The 24639-nt window shown below is 36.0% G+C and overlaps 1 protein-coding gene and 1 long non-coding RNA gene across 3 annotated transcripts; one reads left to right on the forward strand and one right to left on the reverse strand.

Annotated features, from left to right (window-relative positions):
• Positions 1-5328: 5328 nt before the first annotated feature.
• LOC131604076 (uncharacterized) lies at positions 5329-5691 on the reverse strand. Its single transcript, XM_058876569.1, has one exon. It carries the CDS (start codon positions 5689-5691, stop codon positions 5329-5331), a length of 363 nt encoding a protein of 120 aa, XP_058732552.1.
• Positions 5692-10421: 4730 nt separating this feature from the next.
• Positions 10422-12042, forward strand: LOC131606168 (uncharacterized). 2 transcript variants are annotated; one of them, XR_009284746.1, is made up of 3 exons: positions 10422-11006; positions 11348-11437; positions 11807-12042. It is a non-coding gene; the product is annotated as an uncharacterized LOC131606168 (long non-coding RNA). The 2 variants fall into 2 exon arrangements; XR_009284745.1 differs by having other exon boundaries at positions 11371-11437.
• The last annotated feature ends 12597 nt before the right edge of the window (positions 12043-24639 follow it).

Here is a 24639-nt window from a genome sequence, read left to right on the forward strand (position 1 = left end):
TCTCAACATGAAGAACAATGAGAAAGTCTCTGAGTATATCTCTAGAGTGATTTTGATCACTAATGAGATGAAGGCTTGTGGAGAAACTCTTTCTGAACAAGTAATCATAGAGAAGATATTGAGGTCTCTTACTCCTCAATTTGATTATATTTTTGTATCTATTGAACATTCTAAAGATCTGGAAACCATGAGAATAGAAGAGTTGCAAAGCAGTTTAGAAGCACAAGAGTTGCGTCTGACTGAGAGAACTTCTGAGAGAGGAGTTGAGCAAGCTCTGAAGGCTACTTTTGTCAAGAAGGACCAGAAGCATAGACGTGGTGATAGATTCCAGAAGGAAGCCTCAACTTCTGATGAGAAGAGATATCAGAAGGGAAAGGATAAGAAGAAAGTTCAATGTTACTGTTGCAAACAATTTGGCCATTTTGCTAGAGACTGTTTGGCAAACAAAGGAAGGAGATCAGAAGAAGCAAATATAGCCAGAGGAGGATCAGATGATGAACCTGTGCTATTGATGGCTTCAGAGTCAGACAAAAGATGTTTGTCAGAGTGGTGGTATATGGACACTGGGTGTTCAAATCACTTGACTGGAAACAAACAATGGCTGATAGACTTTGACTCTGAAAGGAGGACAAAGATCAGATGTGCTGATGATAAGTACCTATATGCAGAAGGTATGGGAAATGTCAAAGTCAAGGTGAAGAATGGAAAGACTGTTCTGATCAAAGACGTTTGGCATGTTCCTAGAATCAAAAGAAATCTGATGAGTGTAGGTCAGCTCATTGAGAAAGGTTTCTCAGTTGTTATGAAGAACAACCTCTTGAAGTTGTATGATTCCAATCAGAAGATGATTATGCAATTTGAACAGGGAAGCAACAGAACATTCAAGGTGAATGTAGAAACAGCTGAAACAGAGTGTCTGAGTGCTGAAGGCTCAGAAGGAGATAGTAAGTTGTGGCATAAGAAGTTGGGTCACTTGAACTATAGAAGTCCGGGGCATCTAAGTTCTAAGAAGCTTGTATGTGGCATTCCAAAAATTGTGAAGCCTGAGAAGTCATGTGAAGTATGCATGAAAGTCAAACAACCCAGATTGTCATTTGTATCAGAAGTTGCTCCAAGAGCAAAGCATGCTCTGGGAGTAGTGCACTCTGATGTGTGTGGACCATTTCCAGAACCTTCACTTGGAGGAAATAGGTATTTTGTGTCTTTTTTGGATGAGTTCACAAGAATGACGTGGGTAACACTTATCAAGTTTAAGATTGAGGAGTTCACAGAATTCCAGAAGTTCAAGGTGAAGGCTGAGAAGCAGAGTGGTCAGAAGATCAAGATTCTCAGAACGGATGGTGGAGGCGAGTATAACTCTACAGAATTCCAGAAATTCTGTGATGATGGAATTGAGCATGAGGTTACTGCTCCTTATACTCCTTAACACAATGGTCTTGCTGAACCTAGAAACCGTACTTTGCTTGATATGACGAGAAGTATGCTAAAAGAGAAGAAGCTTCCTCGTAATCTATGGGGAGAAGCTGTTGCTACCGCAGCATATGTGCTCAACAGGTGTCCAACGAAGAGGCTGAAGGAAATTGTTCCTTTAGAGAAGTGGACTAAAGAGAAGCAAAGTGTTAGTCATCTGAAGGTTTTTGGTTCTGTGTGTTACAAACACAATCCAGAAGCTAGAAGGAAGAAGTTGGATAATAGGAGTAGAGTGATGTTATTGGTCGGGTACCACAGTACAGGTGCATACAAGCTCTATTGTCCAGAGACTAACAAAGTTGAAGTCAGCAGAGACGTCATTGTGAAAGAATCAGAAGTTTGGGATTAGAGAGAGTCTCAACCAACTTCTGATGTAGAGATAACTTTTGAAGAAAAGTTAGAGTCAGAAGATGAAGAATCTTCTGAAGACGAGTCAGAAGATGAAGCATCTTCTGAAGATGAGTCAGATGGTGAATTTGATTCTGATCCAGATTCTGATGATGATCCAGAATCTGGTGGTAGTCATGATTCTGGAAGGGAAAACTCTGAAGACATAGGGTCTGGAGGACAAGCTTCTGGAGATGATCATGGAGGTGGTGACTCTGGAGTAGCTGACTCTGAAGTAGCTCAGCGACCACAAAGAGTCAGAACTATACCAAGAAGGTTTGCAGATTTTGACATGTTGCAAGATACAGAAGTTGAATCAGAAGGAGAGGTCATTCAGTGTGCCATGTTAGTAGATTCTGAACCAATGAGTATAGAAGAAGCGCTCAAGAAGAAGGTCTGGCTGAATGCCATGAAAGAAGAACTTGAGGCTATAGAAAGAAACAAGACTTGGAAGCTGACATAACTTCCAAAGAAGAAGAAAGCCATCAGCGTCAGATGGGTTTTCAAGGTAAAGTTGAAGCCAGATGGATCAGTTGGTAAACACAAAGCGAGGCTAGTGGCTAGAGGTTTTCTTCAGAAACCTGGACTAGATTACTTTGAGGTGTTTGCTCTTGTAGCTAGACATGAAACAATCAGACTGGTGATTGCGTTAGCTGCGAACAGAGGATGGTCCTTGATGCATCTAGATGTAAAGTCTGCATTTCTGAACGGTCAATTACAAGAGGAGGTATACGTGTCGCAACCCCCTGGCTTTGTGAAAAAGAATAAGGAAGGGATGGTGTACAAATTACATAAAGCTCTGTATGGATTAAAGCAAGCACCCAGAGCTTGGAATTTGAAAATTGATTCATTTTTCAAGAAGCAAGGGTTTCAGAAGTGTGAGATGGAATATGGAGTCTATGTGCAACATTCTGGAAGCAATATGATTTTGTTGTGTCTATATGTTGATGAGATATTGCTTACAGGGAGTTGTCCAGAAGATATGATGAAGTTCAAGAAGGTGCTAATGAATGAGTTTGAGATTACAGACCTTGGGAAAATGTCATATTTTCTAGGAATGGAGATTCTGTACTCAGAAGATGATATCATTCTGCATCAGCTGAAGTATGAGTTAGAACTTCTGAAGAAATTCAAGCTGGAGAATTGCAAAGCTGCTGTTACACCGTCACAAATGAATCAGAAGTTGGACTCTGATTCTGAAGGTGAAGATGTTGATGCTACGGTATTCAAACAGCTGGTTGGTTCTCTAAGGTATTTGTGTAATACCAGGCCTGATATATGCTATGCAGTTGGATTGGTTAGTAGGTTCATAAGTAAACCTAAGTGGTCCCATTATCAAGCTGCTGTCAGAATCTTAAGGTATGTCAAGGGAACTCTGAAGTTTGGCATATTGTTTCCTTCTGGGATAAAGGAAGAATCAGAGTTATTGAGTTACTCTGATTCTGATTGGTGTGGAGACAGAGTTGATAGAAGGAGTACTTCTGGATATTTGTTTATGTTTCTGGGAGGTCCTATTTCTTGGAGTTCCAAGAAGCAACCTGTTGTTGCTCTATCAACATGTGAAGCTGAGTACATCGCAGGCGCTGTAGCTGCATGTCAAGCTGTGTGGCTTCTGAATCTATTAGAAGATCTGAAGATTAGAGTGAAGAAGCCTCTGAAGCTGATGATTGATAACAAGTCTGCAAATCTTGCCAAGAATCCGGTGTTACATGGAAGAAGCAAGCATATTGAGACTAAGTATCATTTCTTGAGAAGCCAAGTTCAGAATGGAACATTAGAAGTTGTGCACTGCACCACCCAGAAGCAGATGGCAGATGTTCTGACGAAGGCGATCAAGACGGATCAATTTCTGCTCTTGAGTGATGGAATTGGCGTTGTCAGCTTTGGTTGAAGAATATGAATTAAGGGATGGTATTGAAGAGTAATTCAATATTCAGAAGATGAGCATCAGAAGTTCTGATGTGGACTGATCTTCTGATGGTTACTCAGAAGATGTTGTTGACCAGAAGATGTTATCTTTTGGGTCCCATTAGCTTAGCTGTTTAGTAGTAAGGGTACTTTAGTATTTTGTAGTACTGTACTGTTTGTACCTTAAACTTGTTCACTAAGTTTATGCTGTTAGGGCTGATGTGGCAAGAATTTTTTTTTGTATAAATAGACTTGTAGTAGCTATCATTTATTAACAACGCAAGTAGAATACAACATTTATTCTCTCATCTCTTTTGCGCCGTTATTCTTTTATTCTCTTTGTCATCATCTTTATTCATTGTGCACCAACAATTTAAAGTTATTATATTCTCACATAAAAAAACTTTTTTTTATAAGCAAATTATATTTCATAAAGGTACAAGAATGAACACAGAGAAACATACATAGAACAGCCACAATTAAACAGTGTGATTTGATGATATAATTTTTGTTTTCATTTGTTCAACCATTTTCCCTTCTAGGCATGCTTGTGAACTCATGCATTAAACTAACTTTATTTATGTCACCCCACACTTTTATCTCTCATCCTTCATTTTCCCCCCACGTTTCAAGTTTTGTTTGGAAAAATGAGAATAATGAAAATAGAGATTATTAATAAATGGAAGTTATCCTTTTGGATAAAAAAGTTTCGTAAGTCCTTAATGGTTTTGTGGTCATATTCAATTGAAGTCGTTAAAGGAATAGTTTTTTATTTTCTTTTATAAACAAATTTTATTAATAGGACATTGGCACAAAATATATGCATAGTTGTCAAAACGGTATAGTTGTCAAATGCCACGAACATGAAAATACTAATACTAGTAAACGCCAACAGAAAAGCGATTAGCCAAAACAAAAGCAAGATCAGGAGCGTTGTGGTTAGCAACCTGATGGTGCGTATAGAATTAACGCAATGAAATTATCTTTAACAATGTTGTCTCTGACTTGAATGAGATCGTTCATAAGATAAAAACGCACACGTGGTGGTGGTTGGGAATTGGAACTAAAAGGAAATCTTTTTGCAATTGGTATGAATGGTTTCATTCACCACTAAAAAAAAAGTTACATGCCAATGGCTAGTTACGATAAATACATAAAACGGTTTCTATCATTTTGCAGCCGAAGCCCGAAACGATGTTTTACGGTAGCAGCATTTTTTGTACTCATAATGTATTTTTATTTGTAATTTTTTTCTCTACATTAAAACAGTGATTAAAAGTTTCCAAATCTTCGAATTTGAGTTGGTTGGTTGGTTACTTTATTTATCTCTTAATTTGTAGCATGAGAAATTATTATGTAGTATATCTGCATGTGTATCAAAATAATGAAACACAGGAAAAACATACACTAAAAGTAAAATCATTATATAGAATATTACTTTTACAAAATCTAATAGTTGAAATATATTTACAAGATGACATAACTAAATATTTGTACAATTATAAACAAAAATTTATGAATCTCCAAATTATGGAAATTTAGCACCATGATGCTAGCTAGCTTTCATGATTTTATCTCCATTATTTCTTCATCGATAATCAACTCAATATTCTTCTTAAAAATCTTGGACGAAGGTGTTGCAAATCGAGCCGAGAATGACCTTGAAAAATCATCATCATTGGAATAACCATCATCAAAATTTTGTAAGTAAGAGCTAGGATCATATAGAAACAAAGGCGAAGATGGTTTCAAAATTCTCCTCTTTATTTGTCTCTTGATCTTCCTCCATAGTATTTTCAACTTTCCTATCTTGATTTTGCTCATAAATTCATTGACACATACAATAGGGTCATTGCCAATTCTCTCATAACTTGACCAAATGCAGTTATTTCTTGAACCTAGACAGTCGCAATTTTCAACATCCATAGTGTATGGAGTAGAGAACAAAAGTATAAATTAGCTTAAGGAATCAATGTGTTAGGAGTGAATGTACTTATTAAGACTAAGGTTAAAGGCTATTTATATAGTGATTGCATGAAAAAATTTCCTTTCCCTTTTTTTAATCTTCTCATCACCACCTCAGCAAAGCACAAACTTTGAACTAAATTGGACCCAAATTAATCAATGAATTTTTTTTTGGATAATTCAACTATTTAAAAAGTTCCTTTTGATGTCAGCATTTCAAGTTGTTACTATATGTTTTTTAAAAGCAATATTAAAAATTCTTTTTATGTCAGCAAAACAAGTCGGTATGATATTATTTTTTAGAGATTCCTAGTATAGTGACTTTAATACTACGTAATCACATGGGGCATGGCTTAGTTGTCAAGTTATACTTTGTAGAAAGATAAACAATGAATGTTTCGGACACCTAAGACCTACCCTACATATATATTTCATAGACAAAACAATTCTTCTTAAGAAAAACACTTGCATATATATGACCATCACAAGGCTAAATTCAAATCAAGTAAGTTGATAAATCAAAATTTTCATGTTAAAACCAAACTAAAGTATTCAAGATTAGGGTATTTTATTGAGAGAGATTTAATTGAACTACCTAAACAAGGTTTACTAGGTAGTGATATATTGGATAGCGAAGATATCTTGATAATTTATTTTTTTTTAGTAAACAAGATAATATAAACCGGTGAACTAAGGGTTCACCAACCTGTTTACAAAAGGGGGCACAAGCCAGAGCAAGGAAAAAATACAAACCAATTGAAATTATGATAAGAACCGGATCGGATCTTTGACAAAATCATAATAAGAAGTATTGGGATGAGTATTTTCTCCACAAAAAGACCACCTCCAAACCAAAGCTTTGATGTTCCAAACAACATTATCAAAGCTCCAAAGCTCTTCCCTAAAACAAACCCCATTCCTACTTAACCATAAAGCCCAAGAAGTTGCTAACCAAATAATATCTACCTTCCTATCTAATACTTTCTTAGATATACAAAATGAATGCCATTCCATAAAACTTGAATGGCTCTCTTCCTCTTCTATCCCCTCTTTACCTATCCACATTGCTATGTCCCTCCAAATATTCTTTACATAAGGACAAGAAAAGAAAGAATGATCCCGATTCTCCGGATCAATCTTACAAAAAGAGCACAAAGAAGCATCGAAGGATAGCGGAATACCTCTAAATATAAGGAGATCTTTTGTAGGAAGCCTATTAGCAAGAAGCCTCCATCCAAACGCCTTTATCTTGAAAGGGACGTCGGCCTTCCACACCAACAACTTTGCCTCATCATGACAACCAACCGGACTGATAGGGATACGGTAACTAGCATATTTCTCATAACATGAGGCCACCAAGAAATCTTCACCCCTCAAAGATAGCCATTCCACCCCGTCTCTTTCCAAACCTATCACCACATCTTCCAATAAGCCACGTAAAACGCCCCAATCAACCGCCACCTCATGATCAAGTAACCGAATCTCCGATATACCACAATTCCCCCAAGACCACCTATTATCCACCCATCCTTCCATAGCCGCTACCGACACCGATTTCAAACTAGAAGCCTCATAAAGACTAGGGAACACCTCCTTCAAAACCATCCCATTCAACCACATAACATCCCAAAAAGGGATATTATAGCCATTCCGGAGAACAAACCTGCAAGAAGAAACAAACGGGTCAAAAAAAGAGTTTCTCCCTAACTTCACTAAATCCTTCCACCAAAACGACGCCTTCCTCCTCTCTTTAGGATCTACGACCCCTCCCATCACCTTCAACACCAAATCGCCATACCTCTCCTTTAGAATCTTGTACCAAAGAGAATCTTCCCCTTGAATAATCTTCCATCTCCATTTACTCAAAAGAGACAAATTAAAATCCTCGATGCTCTTTATACCTAAACCCCCCTTCTCAAAAGGTTTAGTCACCTCCCTCCAACTAATCCAATGAATACACCTCTTATCCACCTCTCCTCCCATAAGAATCCGCTTTGAAGACTCGTGAACCAACCGAATTTATACTAGGAAACATCTATATTATAAACTAAATTTATAGGATAAGCTAAAACGTGTGATAAATAAGTGATAACTAGACTATAACTCGCGCGATGCACGGCTTTAGATTAATTTTTATTTGAATTGAAAATTTTAATTAAAAGTAAAATATTTTTTGATTAACACATTATTCAACTTATACTATAATATTTTATACTATATGAATTATTCAAAAATAATATTCAACTTACATATAAAAAGCAACTACAACCACATAAAATCGGAGAATCAAGTCCGGAATCTCGATCCGCTATTAATTCAGACATATAATAGGATTCTGAAGCTAATCGTTGAAAGATAAAGAGTTCAACTAGGATTTATGATGGAGCCAATTCCATGCCAAAAAAAAATCATTTATCGTCCAACTCTTTTGCATTAGATGATACATCGATGAAAAACTTATCATTATGGGTCTACCAAATAGTCCACACCATAGCATGTCAAATCAAAATAAACCTACCTGTCATCCTAGCCCTAGGATGCAATGAGTGCAAAATTTAAAAAACAAGACAAATATCTCTAGGCAGATATACCCTAACCATTCAAAAATTATATACCAGATACTGACAACCAGGCTCCAGATCACAAACAAATGAGATATCAACTCTACATGATCCCCATAAAAAATACACAAAGTCCAGTCAAGATCAATAATAACATTCCTCTTAAATATATTTTCTTTGAAATAATAGATAGGATAAAGATTTGAGCGTACATACTCAACACTTTAAAGAGTAAGACTCCTCTTAGCTACGGCTTGACATGCTCGTCATATACAATAAATCATCATCCACTCATTTAGGGATACATTAACTCTCTACGTGATCATCAAAATTTTTAAATTAATGTTTCAACTTTCAGCAAGTAGGTTAGAAGTGGATTCCATTGTCATAAATATGACAAAGTCGAATTGTGAAATAAGTTTCACACGCCACCAACTTTGTTGGAGTTTACGATAATTTTGATTTTTGAGCAATAAATTAACATTTAAATTTTCTTCCAATAAAACTAATAATTATGACCAGCATATTTATTGATGTGCCGGTAATAGTTTTTCCATTACAAAGCACCAAACACTTCAAAACAAAATATATAGCCTAAGAACTACACAACAATTTGAGGAATTTTTATTTGTATTTAGATTAACTTTTATTTAAATTCATTATATTCTCACATAATTAAACAAATATTAATTGGTGCTCAAGAGTGTGATTTGATGACATTATCTTAGTTTTCATTAGTTTAACGATTTTTCTTCTAGTCATGATTGTGAAGTCATGCATTAAAGTAAAGTTAATTATGTAACTTGACACTCTTTTCCCTCATCCTTCATTTCCCCACGTTTCAAGTTTTGTTTGAACAATAAGGAAAATGAAAATAGAGCTTACTTAATAAAAGAAGCTATCCTTTCGGATAAAAAAAGCTCTCAATGGTGGTTGTGTGGTCATTAAATTGAAGTCATTAAAGGGATAGTTGTTTTTATAAACATATTTTTTTAATATAGCACACTAGCACAAATTATATGCATAGTTGTCAAAATGTTATTGTTCTCATAAACCAACATAATTTATCAGATGATTCAAATGCTACTAACAGGAAAATACTAATACAGATTTCGTTACCATTTTTGTTATAAAGAACTTCTAATTGCTGATTTTTTTTCTGTTCTCTGAGATATCCGGTTTAACGAGAAGAGAGATAGGTTGATTTGGAGGAATAATAGGGAGGATATTTTTTAGTAGAGAAAATCTCAATGCACCATTTGAATCTCTTAGCCACTTGCCGCAATTCTAATTTTGGTCTCTGCTTCCGTAGATGTACCTCCGGAAGTACCTTTGTTTTTAAAAAATTTGTTTTCTTTTCGTAGATGCATCTACGGAAGCGTTAAAACATAGTGAAACTTGGAATTTTTCCAATTAATTGAGAAAATCCGAAGTTCATGAAATCTTCCGTAGCTACATCTACGAAAGGGTTTGAAAATAGAGTGTTTCGTAGATATACCTGCGAAATATTCTGTTATATTTTAAATCAACTACATTTTACTCTAAAAATCAATTTTTATAACAAAAATGGAACATCAAATTATAATAAATTAAAGTAGTGCAATTGAGGTTTTCCAATTACTTTGATTTACTATAATTTGATGTTCCATTTTTGATAAAAAAATTGGAGTTATTTCACTACAACATTTTTATCCTATAGCAACGCCTAATTTTTGGGAGGTAAAAATATTGTTCTCGTAGAGAATAATAAGCAACAAATTTTATATTTTGTTGCGGTAGCTTATTTGATTTTTGGTAAATTTTGTGCAACGGCTCAAAACCGTTCTTGTAGAGTATAAAGAGAACGGCATTTATTAACAACGGGTTAAAACCGTTCTCATATAATTTTTAATTATTTTAATAAAATATTTAATATATGACACCGTTCTCATATGTTATAGTAAAAAAAAGTTTCTAGAAAAAATGTTTGTTGCTAGAGTCGAACAGGGGTCATCACCTACCATATCGTTTGTTATTCTTCTTTACTTATTAAATTAATTTATTTTCATTGAGCGCTTACTTTTTCACCGTTCCCTTTACTTTCTTTACTAAACAAAATTCACTTAGCGCCCCTTTTTGATAGAAATTCACTTAGCGCCATTCTGAATTTTCACAGTTCCCTCCCAACTATCAAAATAGCTCTCTTCTGTGTAATTCTTCTCATATACCTAACCCTAAAAATAAAAATTCAACAAATTCTGTGAAATGGAACGAAGGTCATTTGAGTTTGTGGTGACAAACCCTAAATTTCTCCGTCTTGTGTTGTATCGACTCCTTTTCTCCCATAGAAAATGGTAAATGCATCTCCATTTATCCTCCTCAATCACGCCACTTGTATTCTCCATCTCGCTTGTTCGCGTTCGTTTGCAACCTTCCCCTCCATTACATCATACTATCCTCTCTTCGAGCGATGCAACTCTCCTTCTCAACTGTGATAGGTTTTCTGCTCCATTGTGATTTCTTCTGATTAGCGGTTTAGAAATTGGGGTTTCTGATTTGGGATTTTTGATATTCGGTGGCTTAGTTGAGATTGATGGTAGAGAAAATTTCCTCAATAACTTGTAGAGTTTTAGAGCTAAAATGCGTTGTTGGTTGAATTGTAGAGGTGTTGCTGATTGATTTGGTTGTGTTATGCATCCTCATTTGACATTGAACGAACACCCTGTGTGCACTAGAGTGAGTGTTTTTGATATTTTTTTATGTTTAGTTAGTTTTTATTAGAATTACTTTTTCTCTCATTGTTATTCTTAAGGTGCTTAGTGGGCTATCTACTGTTATTCTTAACCGGTAGTTTTTTTGTGTGTGGAGTTTTTCTACTGTCACAACCTATGTTGTGTTTGAAAGCCATAGCATAATCAATTCTGAAACTACCAAACATTGCATGTTTAGCTGTTGAAGGAGATCTATTTGTGAAGTTGTGTATGACATGTACTTATTTTGTGTTGAACCCAATATAGAGAAATTTAAGATTAGTTAGCTAGAGTGCTCTTAGCCCTTATCAAAATTTTTACATGCAGCTTTCTTTTTGTTGGCTCAACAGAATGAAGATCTATGCCTTTTGTGTCAAGGAATACATTGATCCTCATCTACGTGGAGATTATAAGGAGGTTAGTTAATTTTATACATGATTTGTCTTTTTCTTGGGAACAAGCTGAAACTTCTATGTTAAGCAATGATTCAAAAATCTGTGTAGAACATGATGGTTCTCTTAACATTATTGAGAAGGTGAAGATTTCTCTTAATATACCACAATGTTCACATGTTCCATGCTCTGGCATTTTAGTATTCGTAGAAATCCTGAAATTCTCACTGATTTCTTTTTCAAGTGCAAATTTGTTTTATAAGATTAATTTTATATATATATATATATATATATTTGTATTCATCTAGAAGAAGTAGCTTGATAACCTTAGTTTTTCTCTAAAGAGGAATCATAATACTAAATTAATAATTGTGATGTGGTGGTGATGTTGCAGGGTGAACTAGAATTTAGATATATACTTTATGTTCTCGCCTATACTCCATTAGGGAAGGATGACGTAATCAATTTCAAGACCAAGAATATAAGAAATTAGGTGAAGAGATTCTTCTTTTGAGACGACTTTCATGGAAAACTGGTATAGGAACTTTGTTGTACAATCATCTTGGCTTGTTGAGTAATTAGATATTTTTTCATTATCTTATCATGTTATGTTGTATTCATTATTTTACAGTGCAGTTTAGTGTTATGCTAAGGGTTGCGGTGCATGAAGAGAGACTGTGTCAATACCAACGACAACACCATGGAGGAGCAAGACTCCACAATTTGCATAATCATCCACTCTGAGTTTCTCAAACTCAAGTCTCTTATATATTTAATAAACGCTAGATTTGACAAATTCGATTCAACTCAGAGCGAGTTTGATGAGTTTACCTTAATAAGTTAAGAAGCCTCGAGAACAAGTTGCAGACGCTAAAATACTTCTCAATTTTACTCAAAGTTTGGCTGGATATGTTAAATCTCTTGTGAATGAAGGCTTGGTAGCATCAAAAATCAGTTGAAACAGTGCAAAACAATAGTGTCTAGAAAGAAAGCATCTAACTTAGCCACAACTGCTAAGCCTGAACAGGTCACAAATTCATATCTTTACTTTTTTTTTCTTATGCTTAGTTTGCTTCAATTTTATTTAGATTACACCTTCATGGATGTTGGTTGCATAGAAGGTCCCTTAATAGTATCTCTTTCCTTAAAATTGTCAAAAGTCAAAATGTTTCTCTTGTTTTCCCTTTTTTTAGCATCAAAGTTATTTCGATCAAATGTATATTATTGTAAATTGTAAATTCTAGTAGTGGTACTGAAATCGTAAATATTCATATGTTGGCTTTATGCCCCGATATGTGTCTTTGTATGTGGTAAAGAATAATTATGATTGTTTGTTCGGTTGTCTTGATATGTGGCTTTATGTCGGGATATTGTGAATCCACTGTTTCATTTTATTTATTCTGCTTCTGTTGAACTTAACCATAATCATGGATATTTGTCTCTAATTGTTTGGCTCCTTGTACCCATATGCCAAGTCATGAACCTCTAAATGTGATGTTCTGTCTGTAAGAGGATACTTGTGTAGAAATTTGTGTGCCATCAGAGGCATTGATAGAGTGATTTTCAAACTTGATCATAACATGGTTGTGGATAGGTGTTTCAAAATTGATGTATATTTCTCTTCTTTTTGATATATGAATAATAACTTACATAACTTTGGTTGGAGTATTGCATTTGCAGTTCTGGGAAGTAACAATGTTTCTCTTGTTTTCTCTTTGATTAAACAACATAGATATTCCCATTAAATGTGTACTATTGTAAATTTCAATAGTAATATTGAAATTGTAATATTTCATATGCCGATTTTATTCATTGGTTAGCTGTATGTCCTAATATGTGTATTTGTGCAGTAAAGAATAATTATGATTGTTTTTTCTACTGTCACAGGTTTATGGGCAAGATGAATGGACTTTTTGATACTGGGAGCAAAGTACTAAAGTTTTTAGCTGCAATTCTGGATAGAATCCAATGTACACATATTGTGAATTCAAAATTTCATTAAATTTATTCTAGTTCTATTGAATTTTACCATGAGGTGAAAAATACTTTAGGTGATGTAATACCCTTAAAGATGATTTACAGTACAGAAGATTCAAGTGTGTAGGAAATATATTGACACTTTTGGACATAGAGCATTAAAATATAAATCTAGTGTTACAAGGTTCTTCAAGATAATTTACAGTGTAGAATTATCAAGTTTGTTGGAAATATATTGACATTTCTGGAAAAAGAACATCACAATATAAATCTATTGCCACAAGGTAATGAATCACACCTCTTTTCTAATTCATTTTGATTTGCATTATAGGGTATAGTGGAAGAGATAGGTGGTTAGAACTAATGACATTATTTATTTATTTATTTATTTAACATTAAATATATGTATGATGATGCAGCCAATATGTGGTCAACAAAAGGAGAAAAGAAACTATTGATCTTTGGCACTTCATAGTATTAATCATTAATTACTTCAGGTTCTCACACTCTTTCTCTTTTCACTTTGTTGCAATGTTTTATTTTTAGGTTTAGTTGGATAACTCTAAAGTATTTTATCACAATTATAGAATTTTAAACAATAGTTTCTCAACTATTTCATAAATGCAAAACAAAAGAACTTAAATTTAATTGAGAAGTTCTCATGAATAAGTAACTAATCTAAGATGGACCACTTTAATGTTATTTTTGGAGTTTCTATCAACAGGTTGGTTTTCATTGGAATAGTGTGCATTTGTTAGAGAGGACTACCGCTGGGGAATTATCAATTATTGTGCCCAAATGCCAAGTCATGAGCCTTCAAATGTAGTGCCTTGAAGTCTATAGATAGTTTAATCACCACTTAAGAAATTATTCATGACTATTAAAGCTCAAAGCAGAAGAAATTTATTCACCATTTACAACATATAATGCTGATGTTCCTGATCTGGGCGGTAGATTAAGAGAATATTTGTCTACAAGTCATTACACTTTTTGAATTATCCATTCAGTGATGTTTAAGTATTTTTAATAGATATTGATGGTTATTTTGAAGATGTTATTTTTATTGTGAATAGTGTATATATGTAAATGATGTCATTGAAGATAGTATTTTGTTATGTAATTTTTAGATTATATTAAAATTTTATATGAATAGTATTTTAATCAAATTATTGTTCTTAAGTCTTATAATAATAATAATTATTTATAAGATTCATAATAAATTAATTTATACCACATTTTATTATTATTCAAACATAAAGCAAAAACTTTAATTGTTGAAACAGTGAAAAACTCTTAGCGTAGCTTTTAAAGCGTAATGTATCCCACTCAAGAGGCTAGGTGGCTAGATAGATATGGATTCTATTAGAACGGTTTTTATGTGCAACCATGAAAAACTGCTGTCACAACAAACCGTTTTCTTAAGTATACCAAATGGAACGGTTTTATAATGAGAATGCGTAGAAGCCGTTGCCACTGGGAACTCTGAAAACCGTTCTCAAACGATACCTTAAACAACGGTTATTTACATGGCGTTGTCATATGATAAAAAACCGTTTTCATAGGCTAAGGCAACGCCTCGGTTTGCCACGGCTGGAAATCCGTTCTTATAACATAAGGAAACGGTTTTTTCATGTTTTACAACGGTTTTTTAGCGTTGCCGTAGGGAGAAAATGTTGTAGTGTTTATTTGCTTCATTTATCTTCCACGATTATTTCACACAATCACCCCTCCCTCCTATTGTGTTAAAAGTTATTTGGTCAACAAGTGTCATCATAATCTAACTCCTGTTATAATACAAATAGTCTGGTGTGATGGCTTTAAACGATTCACTAAACAAACTTTCATCCTTTAACAAATGGGGTATGATTATTGAAAAGAGAAAATGAGAATATTTATATAGAAGATGAATTGTGATATCTATATCAATATTATAAATGGTTCCTTTGTTTCCCACACATCAATTTAGTAGTGTTTTGGAAGATAAACCTAGAGATATTGGGACCAAAAAGAAGAAGAAAATATGCAATTTAAAAGTTAAAACTATTATCACCATCTCTCTTGGTATTGATGAGTTTTTCGTGTTTCTCAATATAAAACTGCAAAAGAAATGTGAGGCACCATTTAAATTATCCAAGAAAATATAACTGAGGTAAAAAGTGGTAGGATAGACATATTGATCTATAAGTATGAGTTATTTTGAATGAAGCTTGGAGAAAATATTCAAGACATGAAAAAAAATGGTTTATCAACATTGTCAATCACTTAAGAACTTTGAATAATGTTTTTTAAAATGAGAATTTAATTAACAAAGTCCTTAGATGCCTAAAGTGTCGTTGGTAGCCTAAAGTTTCTGTCTATATTGTTTGGCTTACTATTAAAAAAATGTTATAAATTTTTTACATCAAAAAATTAACCTCTATATTGTTTTATAAAAAAAAATCAAAACAATATAAAAAAATTGTTACAAAAGAAACATGTTATGGATCAGACCAGGCCCATTATAGAAAAGAGAAAATCAGTGTTACTTTTTTTTTAAATAGATAATGGAATTAACGGGAGCAAAAGGGATGCTCCGGCCAGATACAAAGACGAAAACCTCTACCTTTCAAAACAAAGGAGAGGAAGAGTATTCCAACTATAAAAATTACAAAGATTTGCTCTCTTATGAAAAGCGCATAACCACCTCCAACACATTGCTACAATATCCGACATACAATCGGTAAAGCTAAATTCTTTCTTTTTGAATATCATCGCATTACGCTTTAGCCAAATCATCCAAACCGTTGCAAGCCAAACGGTACCCGCTATCATTCTCTTATTTTTGCAAGAAATTTTCCGGAAGTTAAAGAAGAATTTCTCATATTCCTCAAGCGACAAAAACTCCGATAAATCAAGCCACATGAAAACCCTTCTCCATATTCGAACAGAAATCTCACATAAGAAGAAGAGATGAGATAATGTTTCCTCTCCGGTAGAACATAAGCCGCAAACCGAATCAACACCTACCACCAAAACACCTCTTCTCACCAATTGATCTCTAGTGGCTAATCTATTTAAAATAAATCTCCAAGCAAAACAAAGAATCTTTGTAGGTACTTTAAATTCCCAAAGAAAAGTTAAAGCCATAACCTTATTACTATCCATCGGCGGACCGGATAAGGAAACCTTCAAAAAATCATAGCAAGATTTAACGGTAAAACTCCCATCTGAAGTCCCCTTCCAAGAGTAGCTATCCTCAACATCTTCTGTAATCTGCATGGCCTTAAGAACCACCAGCAATTCGTGCAGCTCTGCTGCCAGCCGCTGATTGGTGGCGTTTTCCAACCCCTCTTCACTGCATAACGCAGCCAGTCCGCCTGAACCAACCTCCAGCGCTGCCCCTTGACCGTGGCTGTCAGTCTGCAGCAGCTCCGCTGCTGTCCCTAGGCTAGGCACGGCTGTTTGTAGCAGCCCCGCTGCAATATTGGCCGCGGAACTTCCCTCTTCAAACCAACTAGCCAAGTTCCAATGCCAACCTCCTTCAAAGAATGTCCCTGCACAATTAATAGATTCCAGAAAATTTCCAGCAATAGAGAATAAATTAGGGATAGATTCCATCAAAGATTTTTGTCCCGTCCAAGTTGCGTACCATAACGGAGTAGAGGCTCCATTACCAATTTTACATTTAATAGAACTCGTAAAGTGATCGAAGAGAAGCTTCTCATAATTGTCCGAGACTATTAAGTCCCTCCACCAATGCGACTCCTTCTTATACAGAATAGAGATATCTCCTATCAACACTTTTAGTCTTATGTTGCCGTATCTAGCTTCTAACAAATCTTGCCACACCGCCTCCTTTTCCGTAAGAATACGCCACTTCCATTTACTTAGTAAAGCGACATTCATTATCTCCACATTCTTCACCCCCAAACCTCCTTCCTTTCAAGATTTACAAACCGTATCCCAACTAACCCAATGGATAGGTTTATCTAAATCGCCGCCTCCCCAAAGAAACCTACTTTGGATGGTTTTAATCTCTTGTAATACCTTTTTAGGCGCTTTGTAAAAAGATAACCAATAAATCGGAAGAGCATTAAGAACCGAATTAATAATTTCCACCCTACCCGCCATGCTTAGATGTCTACCTCTCCAAACATTTAACCGTTTTCTAAACATAGCCAAAAGGTCTTTCCACATATTGATTTTCCTAGGGCTATCACCAATTTTCACCCCAAGAAACTTAAATGGTAAAGTTCCCACTTTACAAGATAAGAAAGACGATGCCGCTTCCATATACCAATCTCCCACATTAATGCCATAAATATTGCTCTTATGAAAATTAACTTTAAGACCCGACATCATCTCAAAACCTCTAAAAATAGCTTTCAAACTCCAAAGGTTCGCGGTATCTCCTTCGGCCAAAATAATTGTGTCATCCGCGAATTGGAGCAAATCCACCTCCATCCCCTCTTTGTAACAAAACCCCTTGAACTCACCTATCTCCTTAGATCTTCTCATAAGCATCGTAAGAACCTCCATGACCAACACAAAAACAAAAGGAGACAACGGGTCTCCTTGTCTAAGACATTTCTCCACACTAAAGTCTTTGGTAGCACTCCCATTAACTAGAATGGCCAAAGAATTAGTGAAGATACAACACTCCATCCACCTCATCCAACGATCTCCAAAACCCATCCTTTTCATGATATATCTAACAAAGTTCCAACTCACTCTATCATATGCCTTCTCAAAATCGACTTTCAAAACGACATAACTCCTTTTCTCTTTTTTCGCTAAGTCCATCACCTCATTCACAACAAGAACACCATCCAAAATGTTTCTACCTTCCATAAATGTCGTTTGATTCTTCGAAACGAGGTTCCCGATCACCCTCTTTAGCCTATTTGCCAACAACTTAGCTAAAATCTTGTATAAACTTCCCACCAAACAAATAGGTCGGTATTCATTCAAAGATTGGGGATTATTGGATTTTGGGACTAAGGTAATAAACGAGGAAGTACAAGCTTTGATAACTCTAGTCCTCTCATAGAAGTCTTTAACAAATTGTAGAACATCCTCTTTTATCACCACCCAAAACCTTTTGAAAAACTCCAAAGTAAAACCATCCGGTCCCGGGATTTTGTTCCCATCACACGACCAAATTGCCTCTTTCACTTCTTCTTCCGAAAAACCCCTCTCTAGCCAAGTAACCTCTTCCTCCTTTAAAACCTTAAAAACAAGGCCTTCCGGAACCGGTCTTTCATAATCTTTCATAATCTTTCGAAAATCAGTGTTACTAAAAGACTTTATTATGTAATAGTTGGGCTTAGGCCTATTTTCTATTTAGAATTAAGTGGCCCATGGCCCACTTAGCATTATAAACCCTAGTATAAATGTTTGTATGAGCTGCTGTTATGATTATAAAAGAAAAGTTATTTTTATGTCATCTCTTATGCAATTTAGATCTACCCGTAGCCTTGCATAATCTAACATTGCTGCTCTTATTTCCTTGCTCTCATGGCTCCTTCCAAACCTTCTAACCCTCCTTCTAAAGAATTAGTGGAAGAAGCTGTCGACATTGCACAGCTCCACTTGAATAATGCAATGCAAGATACAAAAAATCAAATGGATGAACGCTTTGGAATGGTAGCCGCTGATTTAGCACTTCAGATTGGAGAAATACATACACGATTCGAAAAAGAAACACACATTGCCGATTCCACACACTAATATGTTATGGAAAGCCTTCAAAAACTGCTAGCTCTAAAGGAAAATCAACACAGCGCTACTGTTCATCGCGCTACTGTTCATGACGCTACAGTACCTCGCGTTACTGTGTCCTACGAACACTGTTCACTCAACAGCAGAATACTCAGGTATTACTCAAAACCCCTATTCTATTCTTATGTTGTCCACCCCTATTCCCCATTTTACTACCCATCTTCATACACCCCTAAGAAATTCCACAATTCTTTCAAACACCCAGCCATTTCCACACACAACAGTACCCCCTTTTCATCTTACCGCACCCTCACCACTACCATCATTTCCTCCATACAATTCCTCTCCCATTCCTATCCAACTTACCCAACCCCATAATACTACTTTTGTTTCCCAAATTCCTTACCCTCAAATCCCACCTTTACCACCGTTCCGCACCCCAAAGATATAACTACCTATGTTTGATGGGTCTAACCCCTTAGATTGGTTATTTCAAGCTGACCAATTTTTTGCCTTTTACAATTCACCCCCAGAAAATTGTTTATCATTAATTTCATTTTATATGAAAGGTGACGCATTATCTTGGTTTAAATGGATGCACCAAAGTCGTTTACTAATGGATTGGTTCTCTTTTGTAAGAGCTTTAGAATTACGCTCTGGTCCTTCTACTTCTGATAACCATCAAGCTGAATTGTTTAAGTTAAAACAAGATGGATTTGTTGTGGAGTATCAAACTCAGTTTGAGAAATTAGGTACTCAAGTTGTGGGCCTACCTGCTAAGGTAATTCTGAATTGTTTTATATCTGGTCTCAACGCTAAAATTCGTAATGAATTATCTATTCAGCGTCCTACCTCAATTTCCCAAGCAATTGGGCTGGCAAAACTTATTGAATCTAAACTCAAAGAGTCCAAAAGTAAATTTTCCAAACCATTCAGCAAGCCATTCACACCTTTTCCTAATACCTAAAGCACAAAACCTACAATAACAAATATGCCCCAAACTCCTTTACCTTCCAAACCGTTAACCAACCCTATTCCAGCCCGGTTACCTATCAAACGTCTCTCCCAAGCCCAATTACAAGAAAGAAGGGCGCAAGGAATTTGCTTTAATTGTGATGAAAAATTCGTCACCGGCCATAAATGTGCAACTAGTAGATTTTCACTCTTATTGGCTGATGAGGATCCTGATGCGGAACAGTTTACTACTTGTGAAAGTGTGGAAATTGAAAATGAAACAGAATTGAAGGACACCTATTTTCAGCTTTCTACTCAGGCAGTAACAGGTCAATTCTCCCCCCAAACTCTGAAGTTTAAAGGCCTAATTAGTGGTTTTCCAATTTCAGTATTGGTAGATACTTGTAGTACACATAACATGATGCAGCCTCGAATTGCTCACCACCTAAATCTCAAGGCTACCCAAATTACACAATTTTTTGTTATGGTGGGTGATGGCTCTCATTTACATTGTGAATGGATTTACAATAATGTTAAGCGTGTTCTCCACAACAAACCTTTCAATCTCCCATTCTACTTACTTCCAATAGAGGGTGTTGATGTTATGCTTGGCATGGCTTGGTTACGTACTTTTGGCTCAATCCAAGCTGATTTCTCCATCCCATCTATCACTTTCAACCATCAGGACCAGCCAATGAATCTAAAAGGTGATCTCAAATCCCATCCAACTTCCACAAATTTTCACCAATTTAGACACCTTATTAATACAAATGCCATTGCATCCCACCACTTAATGATTTTTCAACCCATGGATTCGACCCACCTACACAACAACAAAAACAACGAAGTATTAGACAGTTTGCCCTCTAACCTCCCATCTGAAATTTCTACCCTTTTACAAAGTTACCAACCAATTTTCCAAAATCCTAGTGGACTTCCCCCAAATCGCCCTCATGACCACCACATAACTCTACTTCCTAATACACCCCCTATTAATGTGAAACCATACAGATACCCACACTCACAAAAAGAGGCAATGACCACACTCATCCAAGAGATGTTACAAGCTGGAACTATTACACCTAGTAGTAGCCCATTTTCGTCCCCAGTCCTATTAGTAAAGAAAAAGGATGGTTCTTGGCGTTTCTGCGTGGATTATAGAGCACTTAACGCAATAACTGTTAAGGACAGATTCCCCATACCCACAATAGATGAACTATTGGTTGAATTACACTCTGCTACCATTTTCACTAAGTTAGACTTACGCTCAGGCTATCACCAGATCCGCGTTGCATCGGAAGATACATACAAAACAGATTTTCACACTTTTGATGGGCACTATGAGTTTCTTGCAATGTCCTTTGGGCTTACAAACGCTCCCTCAACATTTCAATCAGCAATGAATGACTTGTTACGCCCCTACCTACGAAAATTTGTTTTAGTTTTTTTTGATGATATCCTAATTTATAGTTCTACTTTTTCAGATCACTTACAGCATTTGCAGGTTATCTTAGACTTATTACACTCCCATTCTTTTTTTGTCAAACTCTCTAAGTGTTTTTTTGCAGCATCACAGATCGATTATTTAGGTCATGTGATTTCAGCAGGAAGAGTGGCTCCTGACCCTGAAAAAATTAAAGCAATCATGGATTGGCCACAGCCACGATCTCTCACGACTCTCCGTGGGTTTTTAGGACTCACCGGATTCTATAGATGATTTGTGCGTCACTACGCCGCTCTCGCCGCTCCTCTCACCGATCTACTTCGTTCTATCAAATTTACATGGAGTCTAGAGGCACAGTCCGCCTTTCCAAACATTAAAGCACAAGATGACCGACATGCCGGTTCTTGCCTTACCAGATTTTACAAATTTTTTTACAGTTGAAACAGATGCATCAGGTGTTGCTGTTGGTGTAGTGCTCTCCCAAGATGGCCACCCCATTGCATTTTTCAATAAGAAACTCTGTCCAAGAATGTAGCATTCTTCAGTCTACATGCGCGAAATGTACGCTGTTTGTAATACGGTGAACTGACTTTATCGAAATGTCGCGGATAGCAAGAGTCGCCACCGACTTTTATTTTATCCAATTGGAAAGGCAAAAAGAACAGGAAAGACCTTTGAAAAGAGATTGAGTTCGGGGGGTAGGTTATACAAAGGGAAGGTGTAAGGCACCCTTTGCATCCATGGTTACCCATGGGCTCTTAATTGCTTGGCTCACTTGTTTGTTTGAAAAGTTTGAAGTGTCGTGTGTGAATAGTAAAAAGATTTCGTTAAGGACTTTAGCTTGTAAATAAGCGTAGCCTTGTTTTGAAAGTATTTGAAAAGGAGGTGTGAAAAGCATTTTGAATTTGTTTGTATTGATTATGAGCAAGCAATTAAGAACTACCTACCCTAAGTTTGTCTTTCGTGTTCTTTAAGTCTTTCGGTCGAAAGGGTCTATCCATACCATAAGAGGGCAGGAAGTCTTTCATTTGGATGTGCGGGTCATCGAAGGGTCATCGTGGGTAATCGTTCGCCACATGACTGTCTCTTGCCATAAAGAGGGCAGGTAGTCTCGGGGAAGGATATAATAGTCATTTTAGGCAACAGTAAGGATACCTTAGCATTCGAAGGGACTATCATCATTTAATCGAGGGACGAGATCATATTCATCGTAGGCTACTCGGAAGCGACTATGATCTTTATATCGAGGGACCATGATGATTTGAATTCGTAGGCAGCATGTGCTAAGGTATCCCTACGCTCGAAGGGACTTGACTATTTGATCGAAATCGAAGGCAACAGGCAACAAGAGGGGTACCCTAAAGGTGAGTGTGTGTAGAAATCACGTGGTTCGAATTCAGTTATGTTATCTTGATTTAGGTGAGCTATCGTTCAGTTAATTAGCCTTGCCACTCCCTATTTTACTAACCACGCAGTTTAATAGTATACAAAAATTTAAAACAATTTAATGGTCCTACATTATTACAATAAACACCTGTGAATGCGGGAAAATAAAGGCAGGAAAATAAACCTACTTAAACTATTACATCCTGTGAGCAGTTACATAATATGGCAAAAACTTGTGTGGAAACCACAAGAAATAATTAAGTAGATGATAAGCATAATAAAAAGGCAGAAATAAAAAGGCAAAATCTAAAATAAAGGCAAAATAATTTAAAAAGGCATGCGACAATCATAGAGCATGAGGTGAGAAGAGAAATCGCGCTTTTGAAGAAATTTAATGTTTGATTACAATTTGTGGTGTTCGTGGTGATAAATCTTAAATCTTAAGGTTGAGAGAAAACCTAAAATTATGATTATAGTTAATTTTAATAAGCCCTAAAAATAAAGTTGAGGTTAAACATTATAAACCTAAAAATTAAACTAATTTTCCTAATTTGAAACTATTAACTAAAATTATCAATAATTATTATTAACTTAATTTAACTAATTTAAAATTAATTCAAATCTAAATCAATTATCCTAAAATTAAAAATAAAGCCTAATTCTAACTAACAATTTAATCTACTAATTAATAGTTAATTGAAAAATGATTAAACTAAAAACTAAAAAAAACAAAAAAAAAAAAACAAAGATAACAATGGGAAACACAAACAGCAAGGAATGTAGAAGGCAAACCTGGCGTATGATCAGGTGAGGAGACTCTGGGGAGGTCCATGGTGTGACCCATCTCCTGGAATCCTTGGATCTATCTTGTATTGAACCTGGCGGCTGATCCTGAGGGAGCATTGTGAAGTGGTGTAGGAATGGCTGCGCTGAATCTATTAAACACAAGATTCAAACAAATTAAAAAAACAACCCTCACCCTATGGATCGAACCGGGGACCTTAAGGATATCTAGAGGGCGCACTAGCCATCTGGGCTATTGAATGTTTTTGTCAACTAATTGCGTTCGTTGCATAATAACCAAACAATGATCCTGATGCTTTCCTCACAACAAACTTAGCAGCGGGGCCCACTTACTTAATAGCCAGCGAATCAAATGGATGAATGCTGCCACGCGTACGAGTCAAACCTGATTGTGCCCAGAATACATTAAACGAGCCAATCAGAACAGCGGAGAGCGCCACGCCATCCTGGTCAAAGGTTCAACATCGCAGGGCCACCGGAGCTGTACAGCTCTGGTCATCTTCTCCGATGAGCCCACACCTTACACCTGCAAGAACCAACACGAAACCAAACCAAAACGACCCAGATATACTAAACCGGATGCTACAAATTCAATGGAGTGGTTAGTTTTTAATAACGACACTCGTAACTATGAAAACGAAAAAGAAAGACCTTGAAGCTTTACCAATGGCGAACGTTCATCCCTGCACGTAAACTCATCAACGAAGATTCAAAACAACTCTAAACCTTGTCATGAACATAAATATACACGTCGAAGCCGTTTATATGCCATAAATTGAGAGTTTGAAATTCAAGAACCTTACCCAACCGGTGCAAGCGATGGGGAGCTTTCTGGACTTCGTTAAAAGGTGATGGAGACCATGGATCAACTCCTGGGAGACTCAGGAAGCGTTTCAGATGCTTATAATTGAAGGAGAACGGCTGTAGGGAGAGTAATGTTATGCCCTAATTTGTGAAAAAAG

The sequence above is a fragment of the Vicia villosa genome, linkage group LG5 (genome assembly GCF_029867415.1).
Source record: "Vicia villosa cultivar HV-30 ecotype Madison, WI linkage group LG5, Vvil1.0, whole genome shotgun sequence".
Lineage (NCBI taxonomy): Eukaryota > Viridiplantae > Streptophyta > Magnoliopsida > Fabales > Fabaceae > Vicia > Vicia villosa.